Source organism: Hyperolius riggenbachi, chromosome 1 (genome assembly GCF_040937935.1).
Source record: "Hyperolius riggenbachi isolate aHypRig1 chromosome 1, aHypRig1.pri, whole genome shotgun sequence".
Lineage (NCBI taxonomy): Eukaryota > Metazoa > Chordata > Amphibia > Anura > Hyperoliidae > Hyperolius > Hyperolius riggenbachi.
In genome coordinates, this window is record NC_090646.1 from 471,445,407 (window position 1) to 471,470,907 (window position 25,501).

At 46.2% G+C, this 25,501-nt stretch overlaps 1 protein-coding gene and 1 long non-coding RNA gene across 2 annotated transcripts in view; one reads left to right on the forward strand and one right to left on the reverse strand.

Moving 5' to 3' along the window:
* Positions 1–12,159, reverse strand: part of PES1 (pescadillo ribosomal biogenesis factor 1) — a 94,981-nt gene extending 82,822 nt beyond the window's left edge. Inside the window, exons 1-2 of the mRNA XM_068240569.1 lie at positions 12,047–12,159; positions 9,407–9,486 (exon numbers count right to left, since the gene is read on the reverse strand). Coding sequence (XP_068096670.1) covers positions 9,407–9,486; positions 12,047–12,070 — 104 coding nt within the window. The 5' untranslated portion in view covers positions 12,071–12,159. The remainder of the gene's footprint in view (positions 1–9,406; positions 9,487–12,046) is intronic.
* Positions 1–25,501, forward strand: part of LOC137521407 (uncharacterized) — a 91,396-nt gene that overhangs the window by 6,739 nt on the left and 59,156 nt on the right. The gene's annotated exons all lie outside the window — the stretch shown is intronic.

Here is a 25,501-nt window from a genome sequence, read left to right on the forward strand (position 1 = left end):
ACATCTAGAGACTGAAATCCTTGTCCATTCTTCTTTTATCCTCCATGAATACACCTGGCTTTATTGAATAGTTTTATAAATTATCACGTTGCAATATATATATATATATATATATATATATATATATATATATATATATATATATATATATATATATATATATATATAATTATATGTGGGATTGATTCTTCAATTGTATACTGAGAACTTATGGTTATCCTCTGATGTATTTTTATTTGTATGAAATATTAGGAGTGTGAGGACATTCTGAAATTTTGTTGACTATTTCTTATAATATCATTATTATTGACATTATGGTTACCGCTGCTATCACCCTGTGGTGATTTTTATCATTGTTTTTATTATGGTAGTTTTTTCATTAATAAAGATTTTTGTAATTTGATTATAATTGGAGTGGTCTGGTGCTGTTTATTGGGTACTTTTCTCTATCTTGTGAATACATTCTTCTTTGCAAAACAGCTCCAGCTCAGTCAGATTAGATAGACAGCGTTTGTGAACAGCAGTTTTCAGATCTTGCCACAGATTCTCGATTGGATTTAGATCTGGACTTTGACTGGGCCATTCTAACACATGGATATGTTTGGTTTTAAACCATTCCATTGTTGCCCTGGCTTTATGTTTAGGGTCGTTGTCCTGCTGGCCTGGAAGGTGAACCTCCACCCCAGTCTCAAGTCTTTTGCAGACTCCAAGAGGTTTTCTGCCAAGATTGCCCTGTATTTGGCTTCATCCATCTTCCCAATCAACTCTGACCAGCTTCCCTGTCCCTGCTGAAGAGAAGCACCCCCAGAGCATAATGCTGCCACCACCATATTTGACAGTGGGGATGGTGTGTTCAGAGTGATGTGCAGTGTTAGCTTTCCGCCACACATAGCGTTTTGCATTTTGGCCAAAAAGTTCAATTTTGGTCTCATCTGACCAGAGCACCTTCTTCCACATGTTTGCTGTGTCCCCCACATGGCTTGTGGCAAACTGCAAACGGGACTTCTTATGCTTTTCTGTTAACAATGGCTTTCTTCTTGCCACTCTTCCATAAAGGCCAACTTTGTGCAGTGCATGACTATAGTTGTCCTATGGATAGATTCCCCCACCTGAGCTGTAGATCTCTGCAGCTTGTCCAGAGTCACCATGGGCCTCTTGACTGCATTTCTAATCAGCGCTCTCCTTGTTCGGCCTGTGGGTTTAGGTGGATGGCTTTGTCTTGGTAGGTTTACGGTTGTGCCATACTCCTTCCATTTCTGAATGATCGCTTGAACAGTGCTCCGTGGAAGTTCAAGGCTTTGGAAATCTTTCTGTAGCCTAAGCCTGCTTTAAATTTCTCAATAACTTTAACCCTGACCTGTCTGGTGTGTTCTTTGGACTTCATGGTGTTGTTGCTTCCAATATTCTCTTAGACAACCTCTGAGGCTGTCACAGAGCAGCTGTATTTGTACTGACATTAGATTACACACCGGTGCACTCTATTTAGTCATTAGCACTCATCAGGCAATGTCTATGGGCAACTGACTGCACTCAGACCAAAGGGGTCTGAATAATTACGCACACCTCACTTTGCAGTTATTTAAAAAAAAAAAAAATGAAATAAAAAAAATGTTTGGAATCATGTATGATTTTCGTTCCACTTCTCACGTGTACACCACTTTGTATTGGTTTTTCTTTTTTTCAAACAATTTTTATTGATAACAAAGTAGGGCATCCAACCTACAATCACATTGCATCATGATCAAACATTGAGCATAGTACAAAATGCAATATACATCTCATAGACCTTCTTATTAGAGTCTTAGTCTGGCTGTTTGCTTGTTCGAAACAGAAACAAAGAAAGGAAAAAAACATATCGAATGATGCATTGCAGAACTCATAAAGAGTAACATTTTCTTCATAATGCATGTGAGCGGAGAAGATATTATAAGGAGGTCATTGATGCCAGGTTCATATCTTATATCTGGAGTCAAAAAGTTCAAGACAGGTAGGTAGATAGGTAGATGGGGTTGCCAGTTATATGAAACATAACACTTTATAGCCTTATACACAGAAAGGGAGAAAATAACAGGAGTCACTTTCTAAAATGGTGGTTAAGTAGGAGATGTGTAAGTCCCAGGAGGATCCATACTAGTGTTGACGGGAGGAGTAGGCCGTATAGGTGAGGGCATAACAATGGATTGATAGGTATCACTTTCCTGGAAAGCAAACCACTGTGTCCACATGATAAAGAATTTCTCTGAGTTCTCCTCTTTGGAGTGCATCAGCTCCTCCATTTTGGCAATATATTCGATTTTCTGGAACCAGAGGGAGAGTGAGGGTGGATCAGGATCTTTCCATTTCAGAGGGATACATGCTTTAGCGGCGTTTAATAAATGTTTAACCAAGGATTTTTTGTAAGATCGGAGACTTTCTTTAGATAAATGTAAAAGAAACACTTCTGGTTTCCAATCAAGACATTCAGAGGCAATTTCCTTGATGAGGGCATGTATCTGTCTCCAAAATGGAATGATTTTCCGACATTGCCACCAAATGTGAAGCAGATCACCTTTTAGTTCACCACATCTCCAACGGAGATCTGATATTGAGGGGAAGAACCGGTGTAAAAGAGCTGGTGTCCTATACCAATGGGATAGTAGTTTGAAATTCGTTTCCTGTATTAATACACTACGGGAGCTTTTATGTGTCATGATACATACTTTCTCCCAGTCCTCATCCTTAATCGTAATCTGTAACCTAGTCTCCCATTCATCTTTAAAAAGTACAGTTTGTCCATGGGATAAGTCTAGGAGTAGACGGTACATTTCTGAAACTACATGAGTAAGCTGTGATTGGTGAACGATTATTTGTTCAAAGTCTGTCAAATTCCTGTTTAGAATAGATGATTTACTCAGGGAGAGGAGAAAACTTTTGAGTTGCAGATATTGCCAAAATGGGGGACGCCGTGAGGAGTCTTGAGATAGTGTATCATACCCTATCACTCTATTATTAACCCACAAATCCTTTATCAAGAGATCCTGTAGGTTTTGGATATTATGGAGGAAATTCGAATCATTCCCCGGTGGAAAAGCTTTCCTAAACCTTATGGAGGAAAGAGGGCCAGTCACAGAGGAAAGATTAGTTTCTTTACAACACCTTCCAAACCCAGAGAGGGGTGTGTTTTGAGATCAAGATAATAGGAAGCTGATCTGTCTAGATCTGAGTTCCAGGGTAACCAAGAGATGTCATATGTAAAGAATTGTTTCTCCATTGTCACCCAGTCCTTGTTAGCTTCATTACAATGCCAGTCAATTATTCTAGTCAAGTGAATTGCTTGGTAATATCTCCAAAAATCTGGAAGACCTGCTCCCCCACTATTTTTGGGGTATGTCAGCTTAGTTCTTTTGAGCCGAGGAGGTTTACTTCCCCATATGAACTTGGATACAAGGCCCTGGAGGGAAAGGAACCATTTTTTGGGAATGTAGATTGGTAAAGTAGCTAGGTAGTAGAGTACCCGAGGAAGTATGGTCATTTTAATACTGGCCATTCGGCCAAACCAGGAGAGGGGTTTATCCACCCAATGTTCCAGGGTGTGTTTCGTAGAACGTATGAGTTTCTCAAAGTTTAGTCGGAATACCTCTGAAAATTTGGAGGGGATCTGAATTCCCAAATATGTAAAGCTCTCTGATGCCCATTTAAAGGGGAAATTTTGCTGGCAAAGGGAGTAGACATTCTGAGGAAGGGTGATGTCCAGTCCAAAAGACTTAGTAAAGTAAATTTTTAAGTTTGAGATGACCGCAAAGTCTGCAAACTATCAATAGATTAGGTAGTGAGATTAAGGGTTGAGTGATGAAAAATATATCATCAGCAAAAGCTGCAGTCTTATATTCTTTTCTCCCAATGAGTACTCCATGAATGGAAGGATTGGCTCTTATTGCATTTAAAAAAGGCTCTAGAGAAAGAATAAAAATGAGGGGGGACAGGGGACATCCCTGCCTTGTCCCATTTTTAAGACTGAATCTCTCTGAGAGGGTACAATTGACTTTGACCTGGGCAGAGGGATCACTATATAATAGAACAATCCAACTTCGCATGTTTAAGCCCAGGCCCAGATCAGCTAAAAGGCTAGAAATGTAGTCCCATGATACACGGTCAAAGGCCTTCTCAGCGTCGGTGGAGAGAAACATCCCCTCCATCCGACGCCGAGAAAGCCAATGTTGGACATTTAAGACTTTAATAGTGTTGTCCCTTGCTTCGCGCCCAGGGACAAAACCAACCTGGTCTACTGTAATCAAGGATGGTATATGAGGAAGTAATCTGTTGGCCAGTATTTTTGCAAACAACTTGATGTCAATGTCTAGCAGAGATATTGGCCTGTAACTTTCACATGCTAAAGGATCCTTTCCCTCTTTGGGTATTACCGTGATATGGGCAGCTAAAAGTTCTGGGGAATGCTTCTTATCCTTGGTAATGTTATTAAAAGTGCCAATAAAGTGGGGAGCTAGGATTCCTTGGAAGGTCTTGTAATATTGTGTCGTGAATCCATCTGGACCCGGGCTTTTCCCTGTAGCTGTTTGCTTCAGGGCGATTAAGAATTCGTCAGTTGTCAGCTGGTCTTCTAACAGTCTGATGTCTTCTGACTCCAATTTATGCAGTCCAAACTTAGTCAGGAATTGACGTATTTTCTCCTGCCTAACTATGTGAGAGATGGGGGATGGCAGGTTATATAGATTAGAGAAGAATTCTGCAAATCTTTGGGCCATCTCAGATAATTTATAGGTCTTGGTCTGGTCTTTTTTTCTTAATGAGTGGACTTGTAGTTCAGTCTTTCTATTTCTCAGAAGCCTGGCAAGTAGTCTGCCAGGTTTGTTTCCTTCCTGATAGAGAGTCTTTTTCCCCATCAGGAACATATGTTGGGCTCTATGGTACAATAATTTTAAGAGGTGTTCTCTTGCTTTCTTCAGTTCCTCCAAGTCAGTAAAAAGCATGGTCTGTTTGTGTTTTTCCTCTAAGGTTTTAATCTTTCCCATCTGAAGGTTGATCCCCTCTTCCCTTTCCTTTTTGAGTCTAGCCCCCATCTTTACCAGGACCCCTCTAATGACTGGTTTGGGGCTTCCCATACCATCATTGGATTACTATCCTCTGTTGCGTTTTCCTCAAAATACTTTAAGATAGTGTCTTTGATCTTAGATCTCCTAGCTTCGTCCGAGAGCAAAAATGGGTTCAGCCTCCAGAGCCATTGTGTATGTGGAGAGAGGCCCCATCGCAATCTAGTATGTACTGGGGCATGGTCAGATAGTGTTTGCAGTCCGATTTCAGCGTCAAGAAGTCTCTCTAAATCCCTTTGCATGATCATTATATAATCAATACTAGTGTATTTGCGGTGTAGATTTGAAAAATATGTGTAATCTTTCCCCGAGGGGTTTAACAGTCTCCAGGAATCAAGTAGTTGAAGGGATCGAAGACGCCCTTTAATTCTCTTGAGGGTTTGGAAGGGTAAAGAGGAAGTACCATTTGATGAGTCTAAAAATGGTTCTAACGGGACATTAAGGTCTCCGCCTAGAATCAATCTGCCTTCCATAAATCCCTTTAGTAAGAAAAAGGTCTGATCCAGAAAACAGCACTGTCGCGTGTTGGGGGCATAGATATTTACAATTGTGACTAATTCACCCAGGATTTTCCCCTTTAAAAAAAGGAATCTTCCTTCCTCATCTTTCAGTGTGTCTAAAAGTTCAAAAATTAATCTCTTATGTAATAATATCGACACTCCCTTGGTTTTCCCAGATGAGTTAGTAGAGTGGTATATCTGAGTATAAGCCTTATGTTTGAAGGATGGGATTTTATCACGTACAAAGTGTGTCTCCTGGATCAGGGCCTATATCTGTGTGGAATCTATGTAATTCATTCAGGAGCGAAGTCCTTTTTTCTGGAATGTTAAGTCCTTTAATGTTATATGATGTTACTTTGAGGATCATTTCTGGTCCACGTACTGACATCTTGTGCTTCTTCTGGCAACCCCGATCTAATCTATGTTATCAAAAAGTTCCTAAAAGGTAAAACTGCGTCAAATTGAGACACAATCAGAAAGGAGAAAATATACCGGGCTTCCTATTATATGTTAGGAATGCCGTAGAGTTTGTGGGATAAGAGTTGGGGAGAAGAGATAATACGTTTGAAAACAATATGAACCTTATGCTATAGTTAGACAGGAGTCTGGATGGTATAAAGATTCTCTCCCCTGGTGGGAACTGTGGGCACCACACAACAAAAATGGATGCAAGGAGGAGCTATTGGTTTACCTAGTAAGGGATAAACAGTATATTTCGTACGTCTACCAAAAAGAGGAAAAGAGTAATAAAAAGGAGAAGAAAAATCCCAAAACTAGAAATAGCTCAAAACCAAATTCCAAGAGCTCCTCCTCCACCTCTAATAAATTCTTAACAAAAGGAAAAACAGCTTCTATGACTCCCCTTAACTTAAGAGTATTAACTTATTGCCCTTATGTAGACGAACAGAGAGCCATATGAGGAGACCCGCTTCCTTTTCCCATATGATCATTACATTTTCCAATTTGAAGTATCAAAAGTTATTATTAGGTAAATTTATCTAAAACCAAGAGAACAGAAGGTGGATAGTTGAGAATAGTTATCTCTCTCATTTGCCTAGTCACAAAAAGAATTCTTCTAGTTGCTACTGAACATTCTCATAGTTGATTTATATCATGTAACTGGGGTTATTACTGGCACTAAGTATGAAGAGAAAGGAAGAAGGTAACTCACAGTAGGTCTCACCTCAAGTACAATAATGCGTCTTCAGTAAAGTAACATATGTTATTAGCTACCTGCCTTATCCTGATCAAGCACCAGCGAAAAGGGGGGGGGGGGGAGGGGGGAAAGAGGGGGGGGGTAGGGAAAGAGGGTGGGTAGGTGGGGGTAGGTATGAGGGAAGGGGAGGGAGAAGGGAACCGGCTATATTCAAAGGTTATCTATGGTCTCAAAATCTGTAAGGAAAAGGGTTAATCCACATAAGCATCGTTTTAGGAGAGCAGGAAGTATTACTAATAAAGTCTCATAGTCCTATAAGAAAAGGGTATTAGTCAACATAAGCATTGATCAGAGAAAGCATAAAAGATCAATAGCAATCTGAAAGAGATAATGATAATATAGATCAAGACACGGCTGGCAGTAGTAAAAGATAAGTTATCTATGATACTTCCAGTATCCAATCAAAAATATAGCTACAAGCGCTTCGTAGCTTAAAGGGGAACTGAAGAGAGAGGTATATGGAGGCTGTCATGTTTATTTCCTTTTAGACAATACCAGTTGCCTGGCAGCCCTGCTGATCCTCTGCCTCTAATACTATTAGCCATAGCCCCTGAACAAGCATGCAGCAGATCAGGTGTTTCAGTGGTTCAGACTTATAGTCTGATCTGACAAGACTAGCTGCATGCTTGTTTCTGGTTTTAATCAGATACTACTGCAGAGAAATAGACCAGCAGGGCTGCCAGGCAACTGGTATTGATTAAAAGGAAATACACATGACAGCCTCCATATACCTCTCTCTTCAGTTCCCCTTTAAGTCAAACTAAGAGATAGGTGAACCAGTAAACTGTGAGGCCTCCCAGCATAAAAAAAAGAACCAAGGGATAAGGCACCGTAAACCTGCAACTTTAACGAGTAGCATTCGAACGTTTCTGTAGTAAGGTTAGTCACCCGTGTCATCAGAGGAAGCCTCCCTGCTTCTTCGTCTGGGGGACCGATCTCTCCGTTGAGAAGTGACCGCTTTGTAGCGATTGTCCTTACGGTCAGGGGTGTTGCGCCTGCGACGCGGAGGCAAGTTAGGCCACAGACCGTTAACCGGGTGATTGCTCCTGCGTAGTACATGCGGTGAAGAACTACCGGTAGTCTGAATTCTCCATAGAACTCTGGCACATCGATGTATGTCATTTGAAAAGTGTCATAGAAGCGTTGCAGGTCTTCCGGATATTGTAACAAGGCCGCAGTGCTGTCTCGGGTCGCAAGTAACCCAAATGGGAACCGCCATTTATAAGTAATCCCCAGTTTACGGCGTTCTGTTAGCACGGGTTTAAGCGCACGTCTGTTCTTCAAAGTTATTAAGGAAAGGTCCTGGAAAAGCTTGATTTCGGTGTCAATAAACATAATAGCCTCCTGATCTCTTGCCTTGTGCATTATATTTTCTTTGAGGGAGAAGTTTGTGACGCAGCAAATAATGTCTCTCGGCGTCTCCGAGGTAGCTCCTCGTGGCTTGAGAGCACGATGTGCTCTATCAAGTTCAATCGGGGTGTCTATAGGGCGCTCCAGTAAGCTATTAAAGATAGATAGCAGGGCTGAGTTAATATCAGCAGCCTGGACCGATTCAGGGACCCCTTTTAGACGAATATTATTCCGTCTTCCTCTATTATCAAGGTCCTCAAGGTGTCTGTTAACCTCTATTAGGTAAAGATTATGTGTTACTGAGGCTTGCTGTAATTCTTCAATGGCCGCATCCCTATTATCCCCAGCTTTCTCTACATCGTCTATGCGCTTTACCAGGCTTTGCAGATCCTCTCTAAAGTCCTGTAAAGCTCCCACCATGCTGCTTTTAATATCAGAGGCCAGCGAAGTCATGTCTAACATTGTGGGGAGCTGCTTCATGTAAGAGAACATCTCCTAGGCACTCACCGGAGTATCTTGAGATGTTTTGCCCGCTTGAGTGGGGTCTGCGGCCTGTGCTGAGGATTGGGCCGGCGCCATCTTAGATGGATCACGAGTCGTGTCCTCCGGCTTCTGATTGCGGAACATAGCGGGGATACTGCGACCAGGTTGTGAGTTTGAGTCGCCCTGGGATCCCTGGACGTGTCCAGACTTATTTCCTTTAGTTGCCATTGGAAGGGGAGTCTGTTCGGCAAGGCGGAAGAGGAGTCTCTATCGGAGCTCTGTCCTCAGGCAGCCATCTTGATCGCGCGGTAGTCACGCCCCTCTGTATTGGTTTTTCACGTGGAATTCCAATAAAATTGATTCATGTTTGTGGCAGTAATGTGACAAAATGTGGAAAACTTCAAGGGGGCCGAATACTTTTGTAAGCCACTGTAGACAAGGTACTTGCTATAGTTAGTTTTTAATCTCGTATCTGCTAAAAAAAAAAAGTGTGCTTCTGGATATCTGATGCCCCACCTACCCAGAGGTTTGAAATAAACGTAATGCTGGGCATACAAGGCGCGATAGTTGTTATCAATCGAGCCGCGGATGGCTCGATTGATAATATTCAACCTGTCCGATCCCCACGGCGGATCGATTCCGCGCTCGATCCCCGCGGGCGGACAATGGAAGAAACAATGTATGCCCAGCATAAGAATGCCTCAGCACCCCTTACCCATTCCTTACCCTTACCCAACACTTTGTCCTAAAGGACATGCAGTGTCACAAACCTGAAATCTGGTAAGCTCAACTGAAGCTTCTTTCGCGCTTTATTCCTTGTGATGTAGTTAGTAGCAGCACCACGCTCATACTGCAACAAAGAGAAGCAATGCATTAGCACAAATCACATGACTATAGAAAGTATTTTTTTCATCAAATTATTTTACTAATATTAGAATGGAGATCTATAAAAACAGCATATAGACTGCATGAACGTCTATGAGCAAAGAGACAAAGCTTCCTAAGGTAAGCACAGAGGTATGTCCATGCTGGATCCACATACCTCTGTGTGTTGTCTGTTCTCCTCATTCCCCCGGTCTCTGTAATTAGGGCTGGTGCACACTACAAGGGCTTTTCTAAGCGCTTGTGATTTTAAAAGCTCTTGCTAATGTAATCCTATGTGTGTGTTCTCACTGGAGCGATGTAATTTTGTAAAAATTCCCACAAAGTCTTACATTAGCAACAGCTTTTCAAATCACTAGCTTAAAAAGCTCTTGCAATGTGAACCAGCCCTCACTCAAAAATTTGACTTTTGGCTTAACTCCAGTTTTCATACAGGAAGATAAAGGCTTGAAGTAAAGTTCCCACCTATAAACCTCTCATTCCCTTGTCTTCTCTGCCCACCAAGGGGAGGGAACATCACCGCAAGGCTGCCTCTTCCTGGCTGAAAATTATACTTTAGCTATCTTTTCAAGGATTGATTATGGGAACCAGTGGGTAACGTAAGCGATGTCACACATTGGCTGTAGTGAGTACAATGCTCTTTGCCAGATCCATCCGCCGAGCTGATCACTGGTCAAGCAATCAGGAGACACTGGGGCTCCTGTAAACATGCTAGATTCTTGGTAGAGGTGATTGGTATCAGCCTCCTAAGGTGAGTTTTATCTAGCACAGGGCTCTTGGGCAAACTTTCGCGGCACGGGCCGTATGCTGTGGATCGTATTCCTTAGCTTCCTCTCCTCCCGATCCCTCCCTGCATCACATGTCACGCCATTAGGACGTGCCAGCATATAATATGCTGGTACATCCTGATGGCATGTCATGTGATGCATGGTTGCCAAGGAGACACAACGCTGGAATCAGCATTAAGATGAGCTTTGGAGAGGAGGGTAATGAGAAGAATCCAGACACCTGTTGGCTGGCCGTAGTTGCAGCGCACGGATGCAGCCCACTGTAGTTTGTCCAGCGCTGATTTAGCATGTGAACGAAGCTTAAAGGGCACCTTGTGTCAAAATATAAACCTCAGTAGAAGTAAGCCTCTGGATAACCTGGATGCTTACTCCACCCCCCTCCACTTCACCATTAACTGCTGGTTACCCAAGGTAACCCAAGGCTCCCATGTAAGAACGAGGGCAGAAGCACTGTGCAGGCACAGGAAGCATCTTGCCTGTGCAGTAGCATGGAGTAAATCACACTGGGCTTTATCCAGGCGAGCTCCTTGCGTCTACGCACTGACAGGAGCATGTGAACGTCCGGAGGCTCCAGCTGTGGTCAGGAGGTGTATGTGGGAAGAACCTTTGGATAATCTTGTGCTTCCCTCTAACAATGTAAGTATTTACATTTCTTTCCCATTAAAAACAAAAGTTTGCTTTCCTAAAACAGAAAAAATTTGCGATAATTCAGGTTGGAGTGAGCTCGAGATGTCTCCCAGGCACCACTGCTGAATATATGCAAATTAACCATTGTAACCAACATCTTAGTAAGGGGGCTTTTAGGACCATTGTAGTCCCTTACACACCCCAATGAGTTCTGGGTCACCATGAGCTTGCTGGTTAGTCTTTCCCATTAAAGGGATACTGTAGGGGGGGGGGGTCGGGGGGGAAAATGAGCTGAACTTACCCGGGGCTTCTAATGGTCCCCCGCAGACATTCTGTGTTGGCGCAGCCACTCCCCAATGCTCCGGCCCCGCCTCCGGTTCACTTCTGGAATTTCTGACTTTAAAGTCAGAAAACCACTGCGCCTGCGTTGCTGTGTCCTCGCTCCCGCTGATGTCACCAGGAGTGTACTGCGCAGACACAGACCATACTGGGCCTGCTCTGTGCGCTCTTGATGACATCAGCGGGATCGAGGACACGGCAACGCAGGCGCAGTGTTTTTCTGACTTTAAAGTCAGAAATTCCAGAAGTGAACCGGAGGCGGGGCCGGAGCATCGGTGAGCGGCTGCGCGGGCACAGGATGTCTGCGGGGGACCATTAGAAGCCCCGGGTAAGTTCAGCTCATTTTCCCCCGACCCCCTACAGTCTCCCTTTAATGTTACATGTTTACACTATGGAATTGTATCCACTACCTTTCAGATAAAGAAATTATGCTAATTGCTCCCAGTTCAATGCAGAAGCAGAGAATAAAACACAAAACACGTTACCAGACTGATCAAGACTACTAAACTATTTTTATCCAAACTACACTTTAAGCTTGTGCTATTTGCATTTAAACTTCTCCAGAAGTAACCAAACTTTCCGACATTAGCAATCATGTGCTCACAGAAATGTTACTGTTTCTACTTCCCACGTGTGACTACCAATCTCTCCAGTGACAGTGTGCAGGCCGTGTAATGTATAGCAGCACAACCATAATACGCTCATCTATCATAGCTAGATTTGTAACTACTGCTATTAAATAGTACATAATCAGATCAAGTGCGTCTCAAATACCTTCTTTTTCTCCAAGCCACCCATCGCGTCCTCTTGATTACGGCCGTCCGGAAGACACGTGTAAACTGCACACTACAACAAGGACCCCGCAGCTGCTCTACGCAATGCCTATTGAAAATTCAAAGCAGGCATATGGATAGTCAGCGATGGAGGGGCTTTCCTCACTTGTATGACGTCTAGAGTTGCTATAGCGAGTAGGAACAGTTCTAGAGTTTAGAAGTCTTCGATACCAATATATGTTGGACCGGAAGTCCATCTCCAGGCACATAAATAAGTCTTCGCGAGTCCGCGACAGTGTAGTAATTAGAGTTCCCATTTGTTTCTGTAGTGAAAGGCACTCTGGGATTTCATGTTTTGTTTTACTGAATATAATGGTACAAATGTGTTCTTGACTTGAGGCTTCTTGCAGATCGCAATTCTGATTTTGTGATTTTCACCAAATGCTACCAACACAAGGAGAAAAACGCAGAAACAATGCAGCATTCAGCAGGGGCGTTCCTAGGGTCCTTGGAGATGGGGGGGGGGGGGGGGGGGAACCTGTGGGCACTAGGCGGGGGGAAGGGGGGGGGGTGTATGCAGCGCGCACATCGGGAAAAATAGGCATGGCCATGCAGTGAGTGGGCATGGTCATGGGTGGGGCCAAATGTACATGAACTTAGCAGCGACGGGCCTGCCCATCAACCTATTGGATGGAGCCCCCTGTCAGATAATTTACAATCAGTATAGGCATAAAAGATCAAAGATGTATACGCACATACAATTTTCATTGGTCAATCACCTACCAATTTTACCACCCCCATGCAGTAAGTGGGCCAACAGACAATGCATTTGATGAACAGAGCTAAATTGGCTAATCAAAATTGTATGTGTGTACTAGGCTTTACAGCTACTGTACATACTGAAAGTAGCAGGGATCAGAATACAATACAGCTGGTTTAAAATCAGTAAAGGCACAGAGTAACACCTTATACTGTACACACTGGAGGTAGATCAGCACGCAGTGCAGGCACTAGAGAACAGCTTATACTGTACATACTGTAGGCAGCAGAGATCAGCACACTGAAACTAGCGCGCCCAAAAATATGAGGGTTACGTTGTGCCATGTGCTACGCGCGCCCGACGAAAAATGGGTGTGGCCATGGACCAGAATGTGGGTGTGGTCACGGGTGGAGACAAATTTACATGAACCTAGCAATGGTGGGACATTAGATTAGGACAGTGGTGGCGAACCTTTTGGAGGCCAAGTGCCCAAACTGCAACCCAAAAGTCACTTATCTATCGCAAAGTGGCAACAGCAATTTAACCACTTCCATACCATGAAATTGTGTGCTGATCTGTGCTGAGTGGGCTCTCCAGCCCACAGCACAGATCAGCTAGCAGCCAGGGCGATCAGACTTCCCCCCTTTTTTCCCCACTAGGGGGATGTCCTGCTGGGGGGGGGTCTGATCGCCGCCGGCTGCTTGCGCTTGCGGGGGGGGGCTCTTCAAAGCCCCCCTCCGCAGCGCTTCCTGGCCTCCTTCCCCTTCCCTCCCACTCCCTGTGAGCGGCGCAGGACGGATTTCCGTCCTGCACATGATGGGATAGGCTTTAGCCTATCAGATGCCGGCGATCCCCGGCCAATCAGAGGCCGGGGATCGCCGATCTCCTCTACGGCGCTGCTGCGCAGCAGCGCCGTATACATGTAAACACCGGGGAAGATCTTCCCCGTGTGTTTACATTTACCCTGCGAGCCGCCGATCGGCCCGCAGGGTGTTCACGGAGACACCCTCCGTGAACTGACATGGATGGTATACACTTCAGGATTCAGGGGCGTATATATACGCACCGAGAATCCGGAAGTGGTTAAACTAAATACTGTACAAACGTTTTAAAGAGAATCTGTATTGTTAAAATCGCACAAGAGTAAACATACCAGTGTGTTAGGGGACATCTCCTATTCCCCTCTGTCACAATTTTGCCGCTTCCTGCTGTATTAAAAGTAGTCAAAAACAGTTTTAAAAGGTTTGTTTATAAACAAACAAAATGGCCACCAAAACCGGAAGTAGGTTGATGTACAGTATGTCCACACATAAAAAATACATCCATACACAAGCAGGCTGTATACAGCCTTCCTTTTGAATCTCAAGAGATCATTTGTGTGTTTACCTTCCCCCTGCAGCTATCATCCACTGAACAGTGACAGGCTGATTGTTTCTTCCTGCAGATAGCTCCGCGATGTCTGTAATTCCTCATGTGACAGCCAAGCTCCTTTCACAGCAAAACCGAGGACGATTTATCCAGCTTACTGTGATGAAACGCGGAAAAGCCGCTGTCTCTCAAAGTGAGGCGGCAGTTTCCGCGTCCAGCAGGGCATCACAACGCGGAAAAACTGCCGCATGCCGCTTAGGCAGAGCGGCGGAATCCGCATTGAAAACGGCGGAATCCGCATTGGAAGCGGCCCCCACACGCGGTGCTCAAGATACATTGCAAGACAGTACTGGTGTGGCTGGGACTGATAGTCCACCAAGATTCAGACTTACAAGCGCGCGAGCACAGAGGCAGAGTTTAAATAGCAGTTAGAAGGGAGTCGTCTGACCAGCTGGGTCAGCTGAGAAATTCCACTGCTCCCATTGGACCAGCAATTAGGGAGGTCCTGGAAAGGTCCTAGAGTATATATACTGCTGGTTGTTCACTTGCTCTTTGTCTGGCATGCGATCACACATGTGGGAGCACCCAGATCCGTAAGTGTGCCGGGACCAGCTGGAGCTGTAATCCTACACTTAGCTAGATTCTGTTGATAGCTAAAGTACTAGTTTGATTGTGATTATCTGTTATGACTTCCTGCTTGCCTGACAATCCTCCTGAACTCTGATCTTGTACCTCGATATTTCTGATACTCTGTTGCCGAACCCCGGCTCGTCCTTAGACTCTGCTTCTGCCTCCTGATCTAGTACCTCGATATTTCTGATACCCTGTTGCCGAACTCTGCCTGTACCTAGACTCTGCCTCTGCCTTATGATCTTGTACTTTGTCTGTCCGTGTGTGTACGACCTGGCTTGTCCGACCTCGAGAACCGACCTTACGCTTGGAGGCGGTTCCTCGTCCTGTCAGTGACATCTCCTCCTGAGTGTCACTCTCAGACTATCCTTCCTACTGTCAGTCTGACTCCTCCCGTCTTGGAGAGCTCAGGTCTGCGGAAGGAATCTGTGCAGTACTCCTTGCTGCACTGAGGCCTAGTCCTCTAAGTGTTACTGTTACACCAAACACCACACTCTACTCAGGTGAACAGAGGTTAGCGAGTATATTGGATTATCGGTGAGACTGCAGATCACTTATAATCTGGTATACGTCTGTATTCCCCGTGATACTGCAGATCACCGGTAATCAGACCTCTCTGTGCTTCACCGTTCGTTACAGAACGCCAGACCAATAAACTGATGGACGCACGCGCTGACCCTCTGACCGTGCTTGCCACTATGGTGGATACTATCCATCAAGCACTGGGCCAGCACAAAGCTTTGATTGATGCCCTAACAGGCTCTGTGCAAACCCTTCAGACGTCAGTTGATTCGGTGCGATCCCCTCCTAGTGATGACATACGTATGCCCGTACCTGATAAGTTTTCCGGCCACAAGTCTGACTTCCGGAATTTTAGGAGTAGAGTGTTGTCGTACTTCGAATTGAGACCCCGATCCTTGGGGACTGAGACCCAACGGGTCATTTTTATTAAAACATTGTTAACCGGTGACTCCCAGACCTGGGCATACAATCTGCCTCCCACCGATACTGCTCTGACCTCGGTAGAGGAATTTTTTAAGACTATGGCCGTGATATACGACGACCCTGACCTTGCGGCAACCTCTGAGCGGAAGCTCAAACTTTTGTGGCAAGGCAGAGGGTCGGTCGAGGATTACGCGGCAGAGTTTCGTAGGTGGTCTATTACCGCCAGATTTGACAACTTTGCTCTGATGGACTATTTCTTGTCTGGGTTGTCGGAGGAGGTCTCAGATTTGATGTTAACCTTACCCGAGTCCAAGACAGTCGATGAGGCCATATCATCGGCCATCCGAGTCGATCGTCGACTTCGCCATCAGAGGCAGGCTAGGGGCAGTCACCGTGTCAGGGTGACTTCATATGCGGTACCTTCTGCTGCATCCTCAGTTACGGCATCCCCGCCTGTTTCACCCTCTCCGGCCTTGCCTCCACCCGAGCCAATGCAAATTGGTCGATCAAAACTGACCCAGGTGGAGCGGAGGCGGAGAATGACAGAACGTCTGTGCCTGTACTGTGCAGAGGCAGGACATAGGGTGCGAAATTGCCCTAACAAGTCGGGAAACGAGTTTGCCTAGGAGTAGTGGGGGGTGACACCCTAGGCACACAATTTTCACCCCTTAAAGAGAAAAAATTGCTTCTCCCCTGTACGATTACATGGGAGAATAAGTCAGTAGCCACTGAAGCGTTTGTCGATTCAGGCTCAGCGGCTAATTTTATAAACCTTGAATTTGCTCAGGAATTGGGTATTCCCCTCATTCCAGTGAGTCCCCCCATTCAGGTCACGGCAGTGGACGATTCCCCTCTGCAACGGGAGCGCCCACTGTCACAGACCCCGGAGGTAAAAGTCGCCATAGGGGTACTGCATGGGGAACAGTTACGGTTTTATGTGTTACGTATGTCCACCTCCACTATTATCCTAGGCATGCCATGGTTGCAAACTCATTCACCTCAAATAGACTGGGCCACGGGTCAGTTAACTACCTGGTCACCTCATTGTTTCCGACGGTGCTTGGGAAAGTTGACATTGGGGCAAACCAGTGTTCAGGTGGGAGGTGTGCCAGATCAGTACTCTGAATTTTCTGATGTATTCTGTCCCAAGGCAGCTGACAAACTACCCCACATCGCCCTTTCGACTGTCCCATCGATCTCCGTTCAGGTTGTGTACCTCCCCGGGGACATTTGTACAATTTGTCGGGGCCCGAGAAATTGGCCATGCAGGATTATATCCGTGAGAATTTGGCCAAGGGCTTCATTCGGCCGTCCCGGTCACCCGCTGGGGCAGGTTTCTTTTTTGTTAAGAAAAAAGATGGGGGCTTACTGCCATGTATCGATTATCGGGGGCTTAATAAAATCACTGTGAAGAATCGCTACCCGCTGCCATTAATAGATGACCTATTCACACAGGTCACGGAGGCTAGGATATTCTCGAAACTAGATTTACGAGGGGCATACAACCTGGTGCGCATCAGAGAAGGCGACGAATGGAAAACGGCCTTCAATACTCCGGACGGGCATTACGAGTACCTGGTAATGCCCTTTGGGTTATGTAATGCCCCGGCCGTTTTCCAGGAACTCATTAATGAGGTCTTTAGGGAGGTGTTGGGGAAGTTCGTTTTAGTTTACCTTGACGACATCCTTATCTTTTCTAACAACCTCTCTGATCACAGAACTCATGTCAGATGGGTTTTGAACAAACTGAGGCAGAATTTGTTATATGCTAAACTGGAAAAGCGCATTTTTGAGGTCACGTCAGTGGCTTTTCTGGGATATATAATCTCCACCTCGGGCCTATCTATGGACCCTGCCAAGGTCTCTGCGGTCTTGGAGTGGCCGCAGCCGGTGGGGTTAAAGTCCTTACAACGCTTCTTGGGTTTTGCAAACTACTATAGAAGGTTTATTAAGGGATACTCCACAGTAATTGCACCCCTTACCAGTCTTACAGAAAAAGGGGCAGACACCACTCTTTGGCCTCCCGAGGCCTTACAGGCATTCGCTACTTTAAAGGGGTTGTTCTGCTCAGCGCCCATATTGAGGCACGTGGACACTTCTCTCCCGTTCATAGTTGAGGTAGACGCCTCAGAGATTGGAGTGGGGGCTGTGCTGCCTCAACGTTCAGGTCTTCAGGGGAGATTACACCCGTGTGCCTATTTTTCACGAAGGTTCTCTCCGGCAGAGAGAAACTACGATATAGGCAACAGGGAGCTCCTAGCCATCAAACTAGCCTTCGAAGAGTGGCGTCATTGGCTGGAAGGAGCGGAGCACACGATCACGGTTTATACCGACCACAAGAATCTCGAGTACATCGAGGGGGCTAAAAGGTTAAGCCCTCGGCAGGCTCGATGGTCGTTATTTTTTTCGAGGTTCACATTCTTAATTACGTACACTCCAGGTAGTAAGAATACCAAGGCGGATGCACTCTCTAGGTGTTTCGAGCCAGAGACAGCACAGCCCTCTGTTCCTGAGACCATTGTTCCACGAAAGTTGGTGTTAGCCGCTACCGAGACTTGGAAGGACTGGAGGGAAACTTTGGGTCCTTTCCAGCAGGATGTCCCGGAAGGGAAACCTGAGGGGGTTTTGTTTATCCCGTTGCCCTTCCGTCTCCAGATCTTGGAGATGGTCCACTCACACAAGAATGCGGGACATCCTGGGGCGTCTAGAACGCAGGATTTAGTGGCCAGGTGTGCGTGGTGGCCTTCCCTACCAGCTGACTGCAAAGAGTTTGTCAGGGAATGTGCGGTGTGCGCAAAAAGCAAGCCCTCCCGGCTGGCATCTGTAGGTACTCTGCAGCCTTTGCCCACCCCGAGCGAACCATGGACCCACTTGTCCATGGATTTTGTGGGGGAGCTTCCTAGGTCGGAGGGCATGTCGGTCATCTGGGTGGTAGTCGACCGCTTTAGTAAAATGGCCCATTTCGTGCCCTTGAAAGGACTCCCCTCGGCCCAGGAATTGGCCGACCTATTCATCACCCATATCTTCCGGCTGCATGGCATTCCGGAAGACATAGTATCCGATCGGGGAGTCCAGTTTGTCTCAAAATTTTAGAGGGCATTCTGTCACCAAATGGGCATGGGACTGTCATTTTCTTCGGGCTACCACCCACAGACAAATGGCCAAACGGAGAGGGTCAACCAATCATTAAAGCAATTTTTAAGATGTTACGTTGCTGAAGCGCAGAGTGATTGGGTCAAATTTTTACCGTACGCAGAATTTGCGCACAATAACTTAAAGAGTTCTTCCTCGGGTTTCTGTCCATTTCAGATAGTGACCGGGAGATTACCTAAATTCTCTCCGTTACCGATTGCGTCCAACCCATTCCCAGCCTTGGAGGCCTGGCAGAGGTCATTTAGGGACATGTGGTGGACCATAAAAGATAATCTAGTGAAAGCATTTCAGAGTCAGAAAGGTCAAGCGGACAAGAGACGCTCTTTAGAGTGGAGGTTTCAACCAGGAGACTTGGTCTGGGTGTCCACCCGCCACTTGACCTTGAGACAGCCCTCAGCCAAGTTGGGGCCCAGATTCGTGGGCCCATTCCGGGTAGCAAAGAAAATCAACAATGTCACATATGCCATTGATCTCCCTACGAGCATGCGTGGCGTTAGGTCCTTCCATGTATCCCTACTGAAACCTGCAGTTCATGTGGGTCTCAATCCTCCTCCTCCGGTAATAATTGATGATCGACCGGAATATGAAGTCGAGAAGATTTTAGATTCTCGGGTAGTACAAAATTCTACGCAGTATCTGGTACATTGGAAAGGGTATGGCATTGAAGAGAGGCAATGGGTACCTGGGAACCGCATGCATGCGGATGAGTTAGTGAGGGAATTTCATGTCTTACACCCCGAGAAACCTGGTAGGAGTTGTCCGGAGTCCACTCCTCGGGGGGGGGTACTGTGATGAAACGCGGAAAAGCCGCTGTCTCTCAAAGTGAGGCGGCTGTTTCCGCGTCCAGCAGGGCATCACAACGCGGAAAAACCGCCGCATGCCGCTTAGGCAGAGCGGCGGAATCCGCATTGGGAACGGCGGAATCCGCATTGAAAACGGCGGAATCCGCATTGGAAGCGGCCCCCACACGCGGTGCTCAAGATACATTGCAAGACAGTACTGGTGTGGCTGGGACTGATAGTCCACCAAGATTCAGACTTACACGCGCGCGAGCACAGAGGCAGAGTTTAAATAGCAGTTAGAAGGGAGTCGGCTGACCAGCTGGGTCAGCTGACAAATTCCACTGCTCCCATTGGACCAGCAATTAGGGAGGTCCTGGAAAGGTCCTAGAGTATATATACTGCTGGTTGTTCACTTGCTCTTTGTCTGGCGTGCGATCACACATGTGGGAGCACCCAGATCCGTAGTCAGATCCGGGACCAGCTGGAGCTGTAATCCTACACTTAGCTAGATTCTGTTGATAGCTAAAGTACTAGTTTGATTGTGATTATCTGTTATGACTTCCTGCTTGCCTGACAATCCTCCTGAACTCTGATCTTGTACCTCGATATTTCTGATACTCTGTTGCCGAACCCCTGCTCGTCCTTAGACTCTGCTTCTGCCTCCTGATCTAGTACCTCGATATTTCTGATACCCTGTTGCCGAACTCTGCCTGTACCTAGACTCCGCCTCTGCCTTATGATCTTGTACTTTGTCTGTCCGTGTGTGTACGACCTGGCTTGTCCGACCTCGAGAACCGACCTTACGCTTGGAGGCGGTTCCTCGTCCTGTCAGTGACATCTCCTCCTGAGTGTCACTCTCAGACTATCCTTCCTACTGTCAGTCTGACTCCTCCCGTCTTGGAGAGCTCAGGTCTGCAGAAGGAATCTGTGCAGTACTCCTTGCTGCACTGAGGCCTAGTCCTCTAAGTGTTACTGTTACACCAAACACCACACTCTACTCAGGTGAACAGAGGTTAGCGAGTATATTGGATTATCAGTGAGACTGCAGATCACTTATAATCTGGTATACGTCTGTATTCCCCGTGATACTGCAGATCACCGGTAATCAGACCTCTCTGTGCTTCACCGATCGTTACACTTGTAAGGCAGGCAGCTCTCTTCTCTCACTGACAAGAGAGCAGAGACAGCTGCCTAATCTAAATAACACACACGGGAGTGTGCATAGAGGGGGCCTGGAGGGGGGGGGGGGGCGTGCATAACAGATCAACAACACTGAAGAGTTGGCAGCCTTCCAGACACGGCGACAAATCCGATAGGGGAAATATAAGTTGATTTATTACAGAGAGGGTGACAGAAAGTGCTGCAGTAAGCCAGAGCACAATAGAATAGGTTTAGGAACTTGTAGGAAAGTAGAAAAAAGGATGACATTTTTGTTACAGAGTCTCTTTAAAGTGTAACTGTCAGGCATACCATCAAAAATCTATTTTTTATTTTTATCTGGTGAACAAGTAATAGGGATGCTAAACAGGCAATCCAAAAGTTAAAATCTCTATTACTTTACTTGTTGATGAATGATCATTCCCCAGTTTACCTGACTTATTTGGTACACACAAAATTTGGTACGCAAAAGGAAGTTACAGGGCATGCTGGGTTGTCATCTTTTGCTTCTCTACTTCTACTTCTCTACTAGAGAAGCAAAAAAGGACAACCCAGCATGCCCTGCAACTTCCTTTTTGTGTACCAAATTTTGTGTGTGCCAAGCCAAATAAGAGTCAGATAAACTGGGGAATGATCATTCATCAACAAGAAAAGTAATAGTGATTTTAACTTTTGGATTGCCTGGCTAGCATCCTTATTACTTGTTTACCAGATAAAAATAAATCGTTTTCTGATTTTATGCCCGACAGTTACACTTTAACTCATACATGAACGTTATGGAAACACCAAGTTGAAAATAAACTGTGAAGATAAACAATTTCATCCATCCTATTCCTGGAAAAATGTATTCATTTTTTTTAGAACCTCACAATTTTATTTTCTGTTTTAAAAAGCTAAAAAAAAGTAGGTTTAATGCTATTGGCCTCAATTCACTAAGATCATGCTGGAGATAAGGCAAGTGTAAACTTGCCACCGCACAGTGAGAGAGTTATCTTATCTCTTCATTCCTTACGTTACCTCCTCTGTAGTTAAATTACCTCCTCTGTAGTTAAGTTACCTCCTCTGTAGTTATTTTCACATGCAGTTAATTAACAGCCTGTCTAGAATTCTGGAGTTATTTTAAGGATTGAAGAGTTAACTTAAAGACAGAAGAGTTAACTTTAGGTTTTCCTGAGGTAAAATGTTTCCTGAATGCTACATGCCGCATCACCATGGTGATAACTATAGAAATGTTATTAAAGATAGGAGATAAGCTTAGTGAATTGAGGCCAATCTCATATGATGATGATTCAGCTTTTCCCATAGTCTCGCAGTTAGCAATCATGTGACCCCCAACAAGACAAATTCAGCAATCATGAGGCCCCCAACATGACAAATTTAGCAATCGTGAGGCCCCCAACAAGACAAATTCAGCAATCTTGAGGCCTCCAACAAATCATGAGGCCCCCAACAAGACAAATTCAGAAATCATGAGGCCCCCAACAAGACAAATTCAGCAGTCATGAGGCACCCAACAAGACAAATTCAGCAGTCATGAGGCCCCCAACAAGACAAATTTAGTAGTCATGAGGCACATAAATAGACAGCATTTCACATAAATAGGCAGAATGCCTCCTTAATATGGTAGACACCTTTCACCTGGCTTCTGCATTCTCCTCTACTGGCTGCTGTGCCTGGCAATACTGTTTTTGGCTGGATTGGGGATGATGTGTGGGCTTAAAGACCTGGCAGTGATGCTGTGGCCGGGTTGGCTGGCGGTGATGCTGTGGCCGATGCTGTGGCTGGCGGTGATGCTGTGACCTGGCTGGCGGTAATGCTAGGCTGTGCTTGGCTGGTTGAAGTAAATGCTGGCCTGACTGGTGGTGATGCTGTGGCCTTTTTGACAGAGATTATGGGCTGGTTGGCTGGTGGTGACGCTGGGCTGGCTGGCCTGGATAGTTTAGGTAGTGACAGGTGCCCCCTAGTTAAGGTAGCGCCAGGAGTCCCCCAGTTTAGGTAGTGACAGGAGCCCCCCAGCTCATTTAGTGATAGGAGCCCCCCAGTGTATGTAGTGACAGGTGCCCCCCAGTTCAGGTAGTGACAGGGATCCCCCAGTGTATGTAGTGACAGGGGCCCCCAGTTTATGTAGTGAGTGACAGGGACCCCCAGGTTAGTTAGTGAGTGACAGGCGCCCCCCATTACCTTGACAGCAAGCGTCAGACCCAGCCAGGGGCGTAACTAGGAATCGCCGCCTCTCCTGCAGAAATTCTGAGCCCCCTCCCCCTGGCCCACTCACGGCCGTTTTGGGGGGCTGGAGGGGTCGCATCATGAGGGGAGAGCTTGGTAGCACGTCGGTGGGGAGGGGGGACGGTCTCCCCTTCCTCACCTCGGGCTCTCCTCTCTGTGCTCCCCTCCAGCATTGAATAGTGGGTATGCAGGTGGCGGGGCATCGGCAGATACATACCTTCCTTGCGTTCCACGGATGTTCCTCTCTCTAGCTTCTGACACGACTTCCTGTATAAACAGGAAGTAGCGTCAGACACTAGAGGGAGAAACATCCGCGCTGGAACGCAAGGAAGGTATGTATCTGCCACTGCCCCGCAGTGCCACAGAGGGAAGCGGGCAGGAGCTCAGGTGAAACTGAAAAAGAAAGGGCTGCGGTCACCCATTCCATCCATCCTCCTTGCCAACGTCCGCTCCCTTCCAAATAAGCTAGATGAAATTCAGTTACTGAGCCACAAGCCCTCGATCGAAAAGAGCACCCCTGTTCTGTGCTTTACAGAGACGTGGCTAAATGTCAGCATCCCGGATGATTCTCTGCACCTGCCAGGCTTCAACCTCCTTCGTGCGGACAGAGACCCCACCTCATCTGGTAAAAAGAGGGGTGGAGGGGTCTGCTTCTATATCAGCTTCAAGTGGTGTCGAGACTTGACCATCCTGACCAAAAGCTGCTCTCCAGACATTGAAGTCCTCCTAATCAACTGCAGACCATACTACCCACCGAGGGAATTTGCCTCTTTCGTACTCGCCGGGGTCTACATCCCCCCCGACGCAGACGTCACGTGTGCCACACGTACCCTAAGTGACATCATCGCGAAATGGGAAACGACCCTGCCAGACTCCCTCTTCATCATCATGGGGGACTTTAACCAAGCCAACCTCCACTCAGAGATGCCATGCTACGTTCAGCACATCACATGCCCAACCAGGAACCAGAACACTCTGGATCATTGCTATACCATCCTCAGGGGCGCTTACAAGGCTGTCTCTCGAGCAGCCCTCGGCAACTCGGACCATTGCCTCATCCAACTGATTCCTACCTACAAAAGGCGACTTGAGAACTCAAAACCAGCCCTTAAAGAGAACCTGTACTGAGTAAAAATATTTAAAATAAACACATGAGGTAACTTCAAATGAACATTACAGAGTTACCTTGCCATCAGTTCCTCTCAGAAGCTCACCATTTTCTTCTGACAATAATCCCATCCAGTTCTGACAATATTTTGTCAGATCTGAAATTTATCAGTTGCTGTCAGTAAAATATCAGTTGCTGTCAGTTATAGCTGAGAGGAAAACGGATGTACCAGGTAATGTTCATGTTTCCCTATGGCTCAAGTGGGCGATGTTACAGTTTAACTGTGTGCTGACCAGAAAGCGGTTATGGGGTAATGGCTATTTTCAAAATGGAGGACCGAAAATTCCCTTGATCATAGTGAACAAATAGGACGCGGGACAGGAGAAAGACACTGAGGAGTAGACTACATGGAAGGTAAGTATGACTTGTGTATGCTTATTTTGACTTTTATTTTCAGTACAGGTTTTCTTTAAGTCAACCAAGAAATGGACGACGGAAGCAAAGCTAAAACTACAGGCCTGCTTTGACTGCACTGACTGGTAAGCCCTTGCCCCTCCGAACGGCGACCTGGATGAATGGGCAGATAGCGTCACATCTTATATCAATTTCTGCGAGGACATGTGCATCCCGTCAAGGTCCTACAGGGTGTACCCCAACAATAAACCCTGGTTCAACAACAAGCTTCGCCTGCTACGAAGAGCCAAGGAGGGAGCCCACAAGAGTGGCAACCTTGAGGAGTTCAGTAAGGCCAAAAACACCCTCAACAAAGAACTGAGAGCGGAAAAAAGAAGGTTCTCGGATAAACTGCGGCTGAGTCTCTGCTCAAACAACTCGCGCGAAGTCTGGAAAGGTCTCAAGGTGGCCACAAACTTCAAGACCCCCCCTCACCACATGACTCCCAGCGCTAAGCTAGCGGAAGATCTGAATGGGTTTTACTGTAGATTTGAAGACTCCAAAGAAGATGTACCCCACGACCAGGTGCCACCGGTCATGACCTCCCAGGTCCATACTAGCCCAGGCCCCCCAGCCGCACTGATGGTTTCAGAGGCCGAGGTTCTGAGATACCTCAAGCTACTCAATCCTCGGAAAGCTTCGGGCCCAGACGGTGTGTCAAACCTCTGCCTAAAAACCTGTGCAGACCAACTGGCCCCAGTCCTCACTTCTCTGTTCTCACAATCCATAAAGGAACACAGGGTTCCCTCTTGCCTAAAAATCTCCACAATCATCCCCATCCCAAAGAAATCAGGCGCCACTGACCTAAATAATTTCAGACCGGTCGCACTAACTTCAAACATCATGAAGGTCTTCGAGAGGCTGGTCCTTTCC